This window comes from Terrapene carolina, unplaced genomic scaffold, assembly GCF_002925995.2.
Source record: "Terrapene carolina triunguis isolate 2854851 unplaced genomic scaffold, T_m_triunguis-2.0 Scaffold69, whole genome shotgun sequence".
Classification (NCBI taxonomy): Eukaryota; Metazoa; Chordata; order Testudines; family Emydidae; genus Terrapene; species Terrapene triunguis.
This window is the reverse complement of record NW_020664420.1, coordinates 19,179,347-19,193,376: the sequence shown is the minus strand read 5'-3', so window position 1 is coordinate 19,193,376 and position 14,030 is coordinate 19,179,347. Positions and strand designations below refer to the sequence as shown.

General features: G+C 38.8%; 1 protein-coding gene across 1 annotated transcript in view; it reads left to right on the top strand.

Moving 5' to 3' along the window:
- CPLANE1 (ciliogenesis and planar polarity effector 1) overlaps window positions 1–14,030 on the top strand; it is a 174,011-nt gene that overhangs the window by 50,501 nt on the left and 109,480 nt on the right. Inside the window, exons 13-20 of the mRNA XM_029910904.1 lie at window positions 227–307; window positions 4,653–4,817; window positions 5,716–5,889; window positions 8,606–8,831; window positions 9,161–9,300; window positions 11,501–11,718; window positions 12,008–12,172; window positions 13,140–13,278. Coding sequence (XP_029766764.1) covers window positions 227–307; window positions 4,653–4,817; window positions 5,716–5,889; window positions 8,606–8,831; window positions 9,161–9,300; window positions 11,501–11,718; window positions 12,008–12,172; window positions 13,140–13,278 — 1,308 coding nt within the window. The remainder of the gene's footprint in view (window positions 1–226; window positions 308–4,652; window positions 4,818–5,715; window positions 5,890–8,605; window positions 8,832–9,160; window positions 9,301–11,500; window positions 11,719–12,007; window positions 12,173–13,139; window positions 13,279–14,030) is intronic.

Below are 14,030 nucleotides of genomic sequence, written 5' to 3'. Positions count from 1 at the left end.
GAATAAGAGTGGTTTTCCAGAGATTGAGAAATTTGCACATGTGGTAGCTGCTGTGGAATTGTGCTACCATTTATGACAGCTTCTCTGATATGGTGTTTAAAAATCATGTATTGAATAACAGGCAAAGATTTGAACTGAAATAGAAACAGATATAGATTTATGTGTTTGTATGTGTGAAAAGATGTGAATACCTTGTAATTTTGTTGACGATGTATTTTTTTTAAAGGTGAGGAGCAGTTTCTTTTAGGCTCATACGAAGAATCTGTGGATCTGTGGAAGAGGGCTCTTCAAGAAACCAAAGCAAAAGGCAAGGGAAAAATGGTGCAATGTTCATCTTTTCAGTTTTCAGATGTTTGCACAATATTCTGGCAAGGCTGTTCATACTTCTCTGCTGTAGTTAACATGCTGTTAGCACATTTGTAAGAGACACCTATTTTTCGGAGCTGCTATCTTGAAATCAAAATTTGCTCAGGAATAAAAATTGAGTCCAGAAGACTTTTTAAATACATTTGAAAAACCAAAGGACAATTATTACAGAAGTTGTAAAGTTAAAGGAGGAATTTGTTTTGTTTTAAATAAAAAATTCTAGCTGAAAATCCATTTGGTAAGCAAGTAGACTATCTGGAATGGACTTCCTGGTTCATTGAGTCCAGTTCCCAGAATTGCAGACAACCCTCTTGGATAATACTATTCATAAACTTATCAAGCTCCAGCTTAAAACTAGTTAGGTTGCCCCCACTAATCCTATTGGAAGGCTGTTCCAAAACACATTCTTCGGATGGTTGGAAACCTCCTTCTAATTTCCAGCTTAAATTTATGTATGGCCCATTAATACCCATTTGTTCTTGTAGCAGCACTGTCCTCTAGATTAAATAGCTCTTCTCCTCCCCTGGTGTTCACTCCTGGTGTATTTATAGAGAGTTAGGAAGGAGGAAAGAAGTACTCCAGAATCTTTACATGGCCACCTTTTGAGGACAGCCACTCATGTCTTAGGAGAAGGAGTAGTTCTCAGGTATGCTGAGTGGACAGGGGTTATATGGGAGGTTTTATGATTTTTTTAAATTAATTTTCCTAAAAAAGCAATCAAAATGCAAAAAGGTAAACTACTTACAGCTTGTATTTGTCACCAAATACTGCACATTTCACAGGATATCCAATAAAATTATGCAGTTACACAACTTTACAACTTGTCAAAGCTTCAAGACCAGATAATGCAAAGTCAGACAGTATTACAGAGATATAACATGTTAGAGTGGGGGTAAATATAAAAATAAAATAATAATAGTAAAAAGACATACACAAATAGGCAAAAATGGAAAGGAGAGGGCAGGGCTGGACGAGGGAGGGAAAAAGCAGAGAGGTCAGGTGGAATGGAAGTCTGACATGATTTGAGCTATGATAGAATCATAGAAAGTTAGGACTGGAAGGGACATCAATAGGTCAACTAGTCCAGTCCTCTGCACTGAGGCAGCACTAAGTATTATCTAAACCATCCCTGACAGGTATTTGTCTAACCTGTTCTTAAAAATCTCCAATGATGGAGATGCCTCAATTTCCCTAGTTAATTTGTTCCAGTGCTTAACTACCTTTACAGTTAGAAAATTTTCCTTGATGTTTAACCTAAATCTCCCTTTCTGCAATTTAAGCTCATTACTTCATGTCCTGTCCTTGCTGGATAAGGAGAACAATTTCACTCCTCCAATTTATCAAGAGAGTAATGAGCCGCCTCTTGATAAAGACTATCATCATGTTCCCCTTCCGTCTTGTCTTCTCCAGGCTAAACAACCCCCCCCCTTTTTTTTCCCCACCCTTTCTTTGTAGGTCATGTTTTCTAGACCTTTAATCATTTTTGTTGCTCTCCTCTGGGATTTCTCCAATTTGCCCACATATTTCTCAAAGTGTGGTGCCCAGAACTGGATACACTACTCTAACTAATGCCTTATCAGTGCTGAGTAGAGTGGAAGAATTACTTTTCATGTCTTGTTTACAACACTCTTAATATACCCCAGAATGATGTTCGCTTTTTTATTTATTTATTTATTTATTTATTTATTTATTTATTTGCAACAGTGTTACATTTTGTTTGTGATCCCCTATAACCCCCCAGATTCTTTTCTGCAGTACTCCTTCCTAGGCAGTCATTTCCAATTTTGTATTTGTATAATTGATTATTCCTTTCTAAAGCTATGTCTACACTACAGCTTATGTCGAAATAACCCATGTTGCACAGGGGTGTGAATAAGTCACCACCCTAAGAGACATAAGTTACATTGACACAAGCACCGGTGTGGACAGCGCTATGTGAGCAGGAGAGCTTCTCCCACCGACATAGCTTCTGCCACTCGCTGGGGCTGGAGTAATTAAGCAGACAGGAGAACTCTCTCCTGTTGGCTTAGAGCGGCTATGCTAGAGAGTCTACAGCAGTGCAGCTGCACCAGTGCAGCAATTTGTGTTTGTCCTTAGGTTGAAATTCAATATCTCAGCATTCTTTATCCAAATATATCAATAAATGGTGCCCACGTTTCTTTGAATTCATATAATTGATCTTTGTGTCAATAAGTCATTCTTTCTTTCTCTGCTAACTCAGTCTGAATTCCACTGCTCTATTTTGAGCGTAAGCTTACTCCTCTATTTTTGTAAAATCATGAGCTTGGTAGTCATTGCAGCTCTCAAGAACCAAAATCTTTGTAGTGGACTTAAACCCAGTACATAACCTAGGATATAATTTTCAGCTGAGGTTTGGTTGCTGAAGCCAAGCACTGTTTTCACTCACATATCCACTTTTTTCCATAGCTCTGTATAGGACAATCTCGCAGTATATGCATCAGGATTCCTTTTTCTTTTTATTACAGTGCCAACAAATATCAAAGGAAAGGCCCCCATCTTGCACAACCTTTATGGCGTCTAATATGTTTTGAATAGAATCTTCTGCTGTATCAGGCATAGCCTGAGATCCACAGAAGCACTTTTAACATTCTATAATATGCTCTGCCATTGGGGTTCTTTGAAAGGCTGTGATAACTCCCCATGCTTTTGCAGAGAACTCCAGACCAATCAAATTCCTCTTCATTAGTAAGGCATACATAGAGGACATGGGCCTGGGGAGTTTATGAAGTATTTCGAAGGTTTCCAGTAGCTTTAATATGGAGATATACCTATCTCATAGAAGTGGAAGGGACCCCGAAAGGTCATAGAGTCCAGCCCCCTGCCTTCACTAGCAGCACCAAGTACTGATTTTGCCCCAGATCTCTTAAGTGGCCCCCTCAAGGATTGAACTCCCAACCCTGGGTTTAGCAGGCCAATGCTCAAACCACTGAGCTATCGGCAGTCTTAGGGTATACAGACCAAACTGATACATTGCAAATGTTTTAGGTGTAAGCACTGCCACTCACCGGAGTGTGGCAGGTCATATTGTTGTTTTAGTGTTAGAAAAGGGAAAAAGCCTTCATCACTGACCAATTGGGAAATACATATGATACCCGTGCTCAGCCAGTTCTTCCAAATTATAGGTGTTTTTTCCCCCCAGTTTGCAAGTCTGGGTTACCCTGATATGTGCTTTTGCGTGATGGCAAGGATGAAGTTGGTACCTCTTAGCTAGGATAACCCATACTCTTTGTGCTGCCACCAATGTAGGCACCTTATTTTTGTCCATTGGACAAGAAAGAGGAACCAAGCAGGCCCACAGAGGGAGTTGGATACATTAATATTCATTCAGTTTCCATCCATGTTCGTATAAGGGCCTTATCATGCTGGAACCAATTTAACATCTGTGACATATTAAAAGCATAAAAGTAATTTTGTAGGTCTGGGAGCCCAAACCCTCCCTTGGCTACAGGGAGCTGGAATTTTTTAAGTGATAGTTATGGGCATTGACCAAAACTGTACAGAATGGCTCTAATAATGTTGTTCAATTTTCTGAAATAAGATGGAGGGATACATACAGGTAGGCTGCTTAGAATATAGAGGAGCTGACACAGAATATTCATTTTTATTGCATTAGCCCTTTCACGCAGGCTCAGGGAGAAAGGATGCCACCTGTTTGTATCACTAGTTATTTCAGAGAGTACAGGATCTAAATGTATCTTCACTAAGAGAGATGTTTGAAACCTTGTTGGTATTTGAGCATACCTAGACAAATCAGGTCTTAGCCGTTTGGATCTTGAGGCACAATGTGTCTGCATTCTACTTGCACCCTCTTCTGTGCACCCTCTTCTGGCATCATGTCTGACTTGAGCTGTGCTGCCTTTGTAACATCACAACTGCTCACTAACCCCCTTTTTGAAATGTGTATAAGCTGCAGAAGTGGAACTTGGAGGAAGAGAATTAACTCCCATGCAGATTTCTGACTGATAATGCACTGGCTTGCAATAGGATCTCATTTTCTAGAATGTCTGCCCTCCAGTTCCGCTCCCTCTGTAACTTATGGATCCTTAGGTGTATCATGTTTACATAGAGGCAATTTCAGGTGCGGGGCATCTGCTATGTTTAGCCTTTCTGAATCTTTTTTTATGCTCATTTGTTTTTCTGCATCCTGGATTACGGGGGGTGGGTGTGTGTGTGTGTGTGTGTGTGTGTGTGTGACCCTTTTAACCTATATTTCTTCGTTTGCTTTTGAATATTCAATTCTGCATTTGTTTCCTTTTGTAATGTAGGAGAAAAGAGGACACAGTTTCTTCAAACTAGGTATTATCTTGCTATATTATATTGCCACCTGTATCACTACAACTTAACTGAGGCTCAGGGGCTGAGCGATCATCTTGTGAGAGAGATACTAAGACGATCTCAGCTGTCTGTAAGGCAGATAGAAGATTTTTCTGGTATGTTTATCTTGTAAAAAAAATAAAAATCCAATCCGTTTACTAATGTATGTTGATATTCTTTAGATAACCTGGTGTCTAACTTTTATGCCCCTGTAAGAACTTGACTCCATGATTCCCTTCTAAAAATTCTAAGAGCTCCCTGCAGACTGAATACATCCTTTTCTTAAGGGATGGAAAATGGGTTTTCTGTGTAACTCTGACAGAAGCTGAGAGTTCCTTAATTATTTCCATTCTTCAGCCTCTAATTCCTTAATGCCCCACTTCTGAATCATCAGTATTTCTGTCTCTTAAAAAATATTTGACTGAAGAACTTCTTTCTAGTCTGTAATAATTAGAGTGAGTGTTTGGAAGACAGCTTTAATTGTATAGTTTATAGTTTGTGTGTGAGTTGATTAAGTACCCTTTTTTTAGAGCCTGGTCCAAAATCACTGAAGTCTGTGGAAAGACTTCTGTTGACACACAGTTGGTCACAATCCTAAATCCAAACACACAAACTTTGGAAACATTTGTATTCTTATACGGATGCAAATTTTGTGACTGAGCCCCTTGCTTTATAAAGGGCTGAATCAAAGCCCTAGATCTGAATAACCAAAACTTTGGGAAAGTTCAGAGTCAGTCCTGGATCTAAACTTAGTGGTTTGGGCCCATCTCTAGTTTATAGTTGTAAGAAATCTTCAAAGGGAATTGTTACTAACTAGTAATTAATAGTAAGAGGTTTCTATGTTTTCTGTTTTAAAAGGCTCAGGAATGTTGTCAGGGGAAATGAGTAGGGCCGCAGTTTGTTTGTTCTGTGCAAATAGTTGTGTTGGGTATAATTAAACAGTTCTAGTGCTCAATTTTTATAGCAATTTTTTGTTATTGTCAAAAACATTTTAATTAGATATCTATCTCTTAGATGCTGAATATTCGCAATATGAATTGTGGATGATAAGAGATGTTCATCCTGAAGCTGCAATGGCAGTAATACAGTCCATGGCACGATTCATGGCTGCCTACTTCACTAATCAGCTGCTTTATATACTTCCCCCACATAAAGTCGATATTCTGCCTCCACTTCACATCAACCAAGGTATTCCGTTAAACAAAAAATATTTTAACTGGCTCTGATTCAGTGTTATGATTTGTGTGTCAGTATTGCCTTACCTTACCTTAAAGGGGTAAGTCCTCTGTTTTTAGATATGTGATTTTTATTTTCTATAATTATAGTATTAAGGATAAAATTATACTTGGTTTTTTTTGCAAATATTTTTTGTGTCAGCAAAACAAATATTTTGTAGCTGTGGTAATTGCTGAGAATATTTTCATGTTTAAATATTTAAGCTTTCATGTCATAGTTAAAAAGTATAGTACAAAGTGTTCTCAGTTTATTCTATAATCCACATACTTACTTGGATTGTTTTGCAAATTGCTGTGCCTCATGGGGATCCAGAGTAGTTAGCGATCCAAATTTGAGGTTGTTTGAAAAAGGGATTCCCAAGATACAGCCCTCCCTAAAAACTATAATAATGTGACATCAAAATTGTACGGTTCATTCAATGCCTCTTTTTACACATATCTGGGGCTCAAACTTTGGTGCTGCCCCTCCTCAAATTGATATCACCCACTCAGGATAAATCTCAGCTATTGTCTGATACACACTACCCTTTCGGGGAAAGAAGCAGTATGTTAAAATTTATTCAGGATATAAGTTGAATCTGCAGTGTATATTGAGAAAATAATTTGTGCATGTGCAAAAGGACTGGGGCTCTGTTGCGAACTGTGATGTTCCAAGCAGCCTGACAGTAGAGTAACTGGGTGACTCAAGCTGACATGCTGTTAAATCCATTAAATCCAAACAGCACCTTCTAGTGTGTGTTTTGGTCCTGCCCATGGCAGCTTTCTGGGAATGTGTGTTTGCACATTAGGTGCTCTCTGCCTGCATTCTGCAAGGGTTCCTTTTGGAAGTTTTGCCCTGAGAGCAGAGTTTCTGGTTTAAGAGCTGATATTTCAAAGTGCTCTAACATCCACACGTATTCTCTGTTTTTACTTTGGAAGTATTGTCAAGGAAAATAGTTTTAATTAACTAAAGGGAAGATGAAAAGCTCTAGTAAGCAACATTAGGGTAATGTAATCATACCACATGCTCCTTATGTTATGAGCTTGTAATTTTAAAAATGCTCTAAAAGTCATGTGCATAGTGAGATTATTTAGAGTATTGGTATGCCATGACATTTGCAGGGGTATGCTTCTTGGTGCTACTTTGGAGTCATTTGGTCAGGGGATTAGTTCTTCAGACACATCCCTCACAATAAGGAGCTGATTTTTATATTCACTTGCTGTAAAGCTCACATGCCTTGTCTCAAAAATAGGTACTTCACAACAGAGGCTGGGGTAGACTTTGGGAGAGTGGGGAGAAGAGCACCCCCACAAGGTGAATGGATCACTTCACACCTGTCAGGTTGAGTCAGTCTGTATTCACCTCCACATGGTGTTCTGAACACCTCAACTGAAAACACCCAATTAAGATTAATGGGCAACTTTCTACTTCTGCAATCTTTCCGTGCTGCTGCAGGTTGTGCAGAGCCCCTTTCCCTTATGCTACAAATCTCCATGGCAAGGCTAGACTTGTGGCTTGTACAACCTACCTAACTCTGCACAGAAATGAGCAGTCCATTTGGGTGCAGATGTACCTCTCTTCATATCACAGAGTGAGCTATGGCAAACAGTGGCGTAGCCAGCTTCTAAGAGGAGGGGGAGCAAACATAAAAAAAGCGCCCCCCTTGGCTCCTCCTCTGGCCACGCACCCTCCCTTGGCTCCTCCTCCGGCCGCTCCCCCCCCCCCCCCCATGGCTCCTCCGGCCCTGCTGTGCCACCCCTGTGGCTCCCCCCCCTTGTTCCTCCGGCCGCATCTGCCGGACGCCATGCTGCGCCCCTCCGCTCCTCCGGCCGTGCCTGCCGCCTCCCCATGGCTGCCGGCCGCGCTGTGGGCCGCCAGCCTGCGCCCCCGCCTCGCTCCTCCGGTGCTTTTGGAAAGGCAGGGGAAGCAGCTGCTTCCCCTGCACCCCGCTAGCTACGCTACTGGTGGCAACCTACTGCAAGTAATCCCTGCATCAGTCAATAGAGCTCTCTCTCACACAGCGAAGGGCAGTTGGAGTCTATGGAAATGAATGAGAGAATACACTTCGATGGGACACTTTGCACCAAATAAAATGTCTTAACGTAGTCATTCCTTATGTCTGCTCATTATAGGGCAGCCCTGGCTGAAATGTACTTACTGTATGTCCCCAATGGCTCTTGTCTACTTCAGGGATTAAAGTTGCAGGGGTAGGGCTGGTGTGTATCTTAAGTTATTTTCTTGTTTTTAGAGGCTTAAGTATAGGTGTACTTGACATTCTGGAAGGGTACAAGGCATTGTTGGTCAACCTGAACTCTATGTTAACGATGATTTTGGGCATTGAATTTAGCTCAGCAAAGAGAAGGTTAAGAGGCAACTTGTTCTGTCCATCTGTAAGTGCTAGACAGGGAGAACATACTTGATAGTAGAGGAAAGCCTATGGGGCAGATCCTCAGCTTGTGAAAATTGTCATAGTTCTGAGTTTAATGGAGCTATGACAACTTTCCCCAGCTGAGTATCTGCCCCATATTATCCTTTAAAAATCATATACCGTGTTATAAAGGTAATAAAAAAAAATCAGTTACGCAACAAGGTGGTGTGATCAAATGCCACACTATAAACTCTGAATTTATTTTAACTAACCTGCAGGGTATGTAATTAACATTATTAAAAACATATTTTCCTTTCATAGACCGGTTCCCTCGAGTTGTTCCACTACAGCACTCTGTGGTCACCAGTGCTGTTAGAGACCAGAACCTTTCTTCTGTATGGACAGCTGAATATGCTCTTGACTTGCTCTTTGTGGGTGGACTGATTCCAGAGGCTGTGTGGCTAGCACACAAACTTGGAGACTGGAAAATGTCTGTTTCAATAGGTGTGGCCTATAATCTGTACTGTCAAAGTGGTGGTGACTTAAGGTGAGTTATGTTTGTTCAAATAAGGGAACTCAGAATTATCATCATGCATTATTATGTATTATCAAGTATTTTACTGAGCAGAGAAGGTAGTGTCCTTCCTCTAAGACACTTCCAGGTTAAGAGATACAAGATTTAAATAGATGTGCATTTTAGCCAGTGTGCCTCAGATTAATAATTTTATCTGTGGAAGGTTTTCTTTTGTTTGTTTGTTTTTTGTTTGTTTGTTTGTTTTTCAGAAAAAGGAAAAGATGTTTCCACAGAATTTCCTTGGTTTCTCCACAGATTTTTTTACTTTGTCATTAATTAATAGTTTCTTGATATGCTTTCAGGTCAGAGAAAACAGAATTACATCTGCCTTTGAACTTGACTCCAACACAAATTTTTCAGGAAAAACTACAGTCTTTCTTGGGCCAGCCAGACAGTTTTGAAACATCAAATGAAGGAAGAACTAAATATAAACAATTTACAGGTATATTAAAAATATAGTTTCATCCTATTTACTATCAACTTTGTTCCAGTTGATTCCACAAATCCTAGGCATTCACTTTAAAAATAAGTGTTTTGTCTTTAGCATTATGAAGATACAGTTATTATCACCATATATGCAGATAGCTACTGTATGTGCCTAGAATCCTGTAGAGAGACAAGGTGTGTGAGGTAATAGCTTTTATTGGACCAAGGTCTGTTGGTAAGAGAGACAAGCTTTTGAGCTTACACAGAGTTCTTTTTCAGGGCTCTGTAAGCTCTCAAAAGTCAGTCTGTCTCTCTCTCTCTCACCAACAGATGGTCCAATAAAAGATACTGCCTCACCCACTTGTCTCTCTAATATCCTGGGACCAACAAGGCTACAACAACACTGCATAGTATCCCGTTGGTCTTTTGGCTTTTCCCATGCCCAAGATGGCTCGTATCTTCCTTCTTGTTTGGGGAGGACGATCTAGACATATCAGATATTCACTTAAGTTTTGTTTGACTATAAAATACTTTATTGGCAAATGTACATTTTTAGAGTATAATAAAAATAAGACACATTGAAATAAATGCGGATGTATGAACAGTTTGGAAAGCATCATTGCATTGGCACTAAAGTTACAGAACACTGAAGTATTACTTCAGCCTATAGCAAGACAAAAAATGTCGTCTTTCTGCACTGCTCCAAAGTTGGCTCCCATAGCCAGATCAGACTGCCCTTGGCTCAATGTCCCAGAAAGTCTCATTGTAGTAAAATTATCCATATCCCTTATTCTGCTCTGGTTTGTGAAGTCCATATTTCAAGGCCTTGTTTGCATTTGTGATTTACGGTATTCTTTGTCTTAACCATTGTCACGCTGTTTGAAGTGGTTCATGACCGTGAGTGCCAACCTTAGGGCAGACTGTTGAAAAGCAGGGCGGACATCCCAAGCTGGTGTTATGTTCTGTCATTAGATTTCATCAACTCAGTAACAAATGTGAACTCCTGAAGTACTATAATAGTCTTAACATGAAGTCACAGACTGTTCCCTTGGACACTCCAGTCTTTCTTGCCACCCAGACAAGCTTAATGATAAATGGTTATTTACACCAAAGATCACAAAATGTTCAGATTGCTCCCAGTCCCGAGAGACCAGTCACTTACCCCATGTCAATTTGTACCCCAGATCTCACAACAAAGACAACACTTGTAGCCAATCCTGTAGTAAACTAAGTATTTGTTAGCTAGGAAAAAGAAATGAGAGAGTTAAATTAAGGTTAAAACAGGCAACATATACACACACACGAGTTATAGTCTATTGTTCGAAAAGGGGACAGAGCTGTAGTAAATTGTCAGCACTGAATATCTTTTAGGGCTAACCCAGGTTGACCCTAGGGATCTCTGCTTTTGTTTCCTAGCTCCAGCCCTGTGAGAGTCCAAACAGCAAAGAGATGAAAAATTTTCATGTAATCTGTATTTTCCTCTTCCAGAACTCAAGTTGATGGGACAAGCTTCCTTGCACCTTTCTGGGTGTGATAGGTCTATTAACCCATTTTTTAAAATCTTGTTGCTTCACCATGGCTCACTTAGTTTTGATAGTCCTCCTTAGTGGGCAGGGATACCACTCTTCCTGCCAATTCAGAAGTTCAGAGCATGCATTTTTATAATTGTAAAGCAAAACTTACATGTTACCTTATAACATGGGATACAGCCGTTGCAAGTTAAGATTAATGCATGCAGCAACTTACAAGCATCTTATAGAGTCTAAACACATCCTTACAAGTCTAACATCTATCTTAAACACTACTAGCATACAGATGAGCTGGTCTGGTTTCCAGCTATGAATTTCAGTGCTTAGCTGATGCCTACAGCCTTGGCAAGACCTGGCACCTGGTCTAGCAGTATCTAAGCACTAAAACACTGATCCACCTCCATGAGCTTCAGCGAAAGGACTGCAGTCCAGACATCCAGATTTGTGGGAGATGTTGAGTAGCAAAAAACAACCAGAGTTAATTATTAAGCATTAGAAGCAGTTTTTTTAACTCTACATTTATTCACGTTTTCAAATCTTATATTAAAGAAAGTAAATATGTGAGTTATTCATAAATTCTGGAAAAATGAATGTAAAATACTGTAATGCTGCTTATTAATTTCAGAAGAAAGCATTGCATCAAGTGATGCATTTACCATATCGGTTTCAATTCTTGGTATTTTTTAGATCCCATTGAAGAGGAAGACGCAAATGTCCTGTTTGGTTCAGTGCAAGAAATACTGAAAGCAGCTGTTATGGCAGATGCAGACATTCTCTCAGAGACATTTCAACTTTTGATAGACTCTGCCAAGGACCTCACCAGAAAATTGTGTGGTTTAGTGCCTGATGGACTATATCTTCCTGCACCACCATTATACTGTCCACAACCAGCTTCTCTCAGTGAAGTAAGCATATTTAGTAGAAGTTGCATGAATGTTAGTTTGAACTTTCTAATTCCGTTTTTCTTTCAAAAAAACTTCCACCAATTACTTGTGTGGCACCGTAATAGCAAGAAGCCTCTTTGAAAAGCTCCTTTCAATTTTTCTTTCTACTTTGTGGAATCTCTGCTCTTAAGATGAAGAAGAGAAATGTTCTGAAGAGCAGAAATTCCATGTGTAGCTCAATTCCTTTATTCTTTATATCCTCCCAAACTATTGGCCTTATTGTCATGTACTTAAACTTTGCATTTCGCAGAAAGACTACAATGACTCTCCTTTAAAAATTGAGAGAGATTATCGTCAGAAGGTGTCTGGGGTCCTTCAGCGAATTCTGCTGCTCTTCCGGGCTGCTCGTTGTTCCTGCCCTGTAGCACAGTGGTATATTGTACAACTGAAATGGGCAAGAAAAGTAATGCAAAAGGTAAATAATAAACTTGTTTACTTTTAACTCCATTATCTGTAGTAAATATTACAGAGGGTGACTCTTTTGAGGGAGATCCTCTCATCCACTCTGACACCTTCCTAGTCTGATAAGAGTCTCAGTCTCAGATAGCTGCTGTCTCTATTCTTCTCATAGTTTAATCTCCAGAGGAAACTGGAGCCTAAAAAATAGGGGGTCCAAGGTTTTGGCCTCACAAATTACTAGTGCTATTACTAGAGGTGGGAAAGAAGTGACCATTGGGTTCCAGACCACTTGGGGCTTTAGAAATAATTATTAACACCTCATGGATTCAGATAGATTCCAAGGCCAGAAAGGACCTTTATGATCATCTAATCTGATTTCCAGAATAACAGGCCATAGAAGTTTCCCATGATGATTGATTGGCAACTGGCTGCAAATTTTCAGCTATCTAGAGCACAAAGTACACATGTAATAAGACTTTTAATGTCAACTATTTAAATTTAATTGACTTAAAATTAAGCCTTATAATATAATGATAAAGGTTTTGAAACAGAGCAACTCAGGTTTTTCTTAGCTGTTTTATACAGTAGTTATACTAAAGTTCCATCACCCTGCTAATTCACTCTGTCATCATATTAAATAAAGCATTGTAGTTGTCATAGCTTATACATTTATTAGATGAAAATGTGTTCCTTTAAAAAAAATTAACCTAGGTTTCAGGTCCATTGCATTACAGGAAATAGAAAGCCAGGCCTATGGAAATATAGTTGATTATGTCAACATTCTGTCAGTAAGTTAAAGGGGCCATTCAATCCTGATATGAAACACTTCAGTTGATTTCATTAGGATTTTCACATACAGATGAACTGAAGAATAAAAATTTTAATTAGTAAGCACTTATAAAGGTAATTTGCTAATTTCTAAATTGTCACAAATAAAATTGTTCTAAGTTTATAACACTTTTCTTTTCTTTTCCTGCCTATAGATTCGAATGAAAGGCACTCTTCCTTCATTGAGTTCATTTCCTGAAACTTTGCTTCATTATTCTAAATTTAGTACAATATTCTTTAGACCTGCATCTTCTGGAGACCATCGCTTTGATGATGTTTCTTGTAAAACAATAGGTTTGTGTATAATAAAATCGAATAAGTAACTTATGGTTGGAAAATAGAACAAGAGATGAGAAGCTGCATGTGCAAGGGAACACTCTAGGCTTGATTTATTTATGTATTTATTTTTTGCATTTGGTTGAAAATATGTCATGATACAGTGTCTTCTGCAGTGCTGTCTGTTGTAAATCTTTCAAAATTTTTGCACTTTTTGATAACTCAGAAGGATATTTATATTTTGCTATAATTTTAAAATATTAGTATATTAATAAAATATACGTTGTAACTATATATTTTTTCCAATTTAATAGAAAATGTTAATCATCCTTGTTTTTTATAGACTAAAAATTAATTAGTAATGTCTGTGCATTTATTTTAAATTTTTTAACTAAAATTATAGAGACTGAGGCATATACTGTGCCACACTGCTTTGCAGCTCTTATTCCAACTTCTGTGTTTCGTTGTGATTAATTTTGGGGACCAGAGAGATGGCCTTTTTCTCATATTATTCAGAGAATGTACTAACTTGAAGATTTAAAAAATTCATAATGTCAAATTACTAGAACAGATCTTATGTTAGAGACTTCTTTAAGTGTATAAAAATGTGGTGGGAGAAAATTTGGTCAAAGCCATCTGTGCTACTGAACACCAAATGTACTATAGTATAAAGAAATCCATAGACAATAAATTGGGGCAAATTAATGTGAAAATAATCAGAATTGGTGGTGATATTGATTCCTTCGAAGCAAGCTGAACTATGTTAGAGC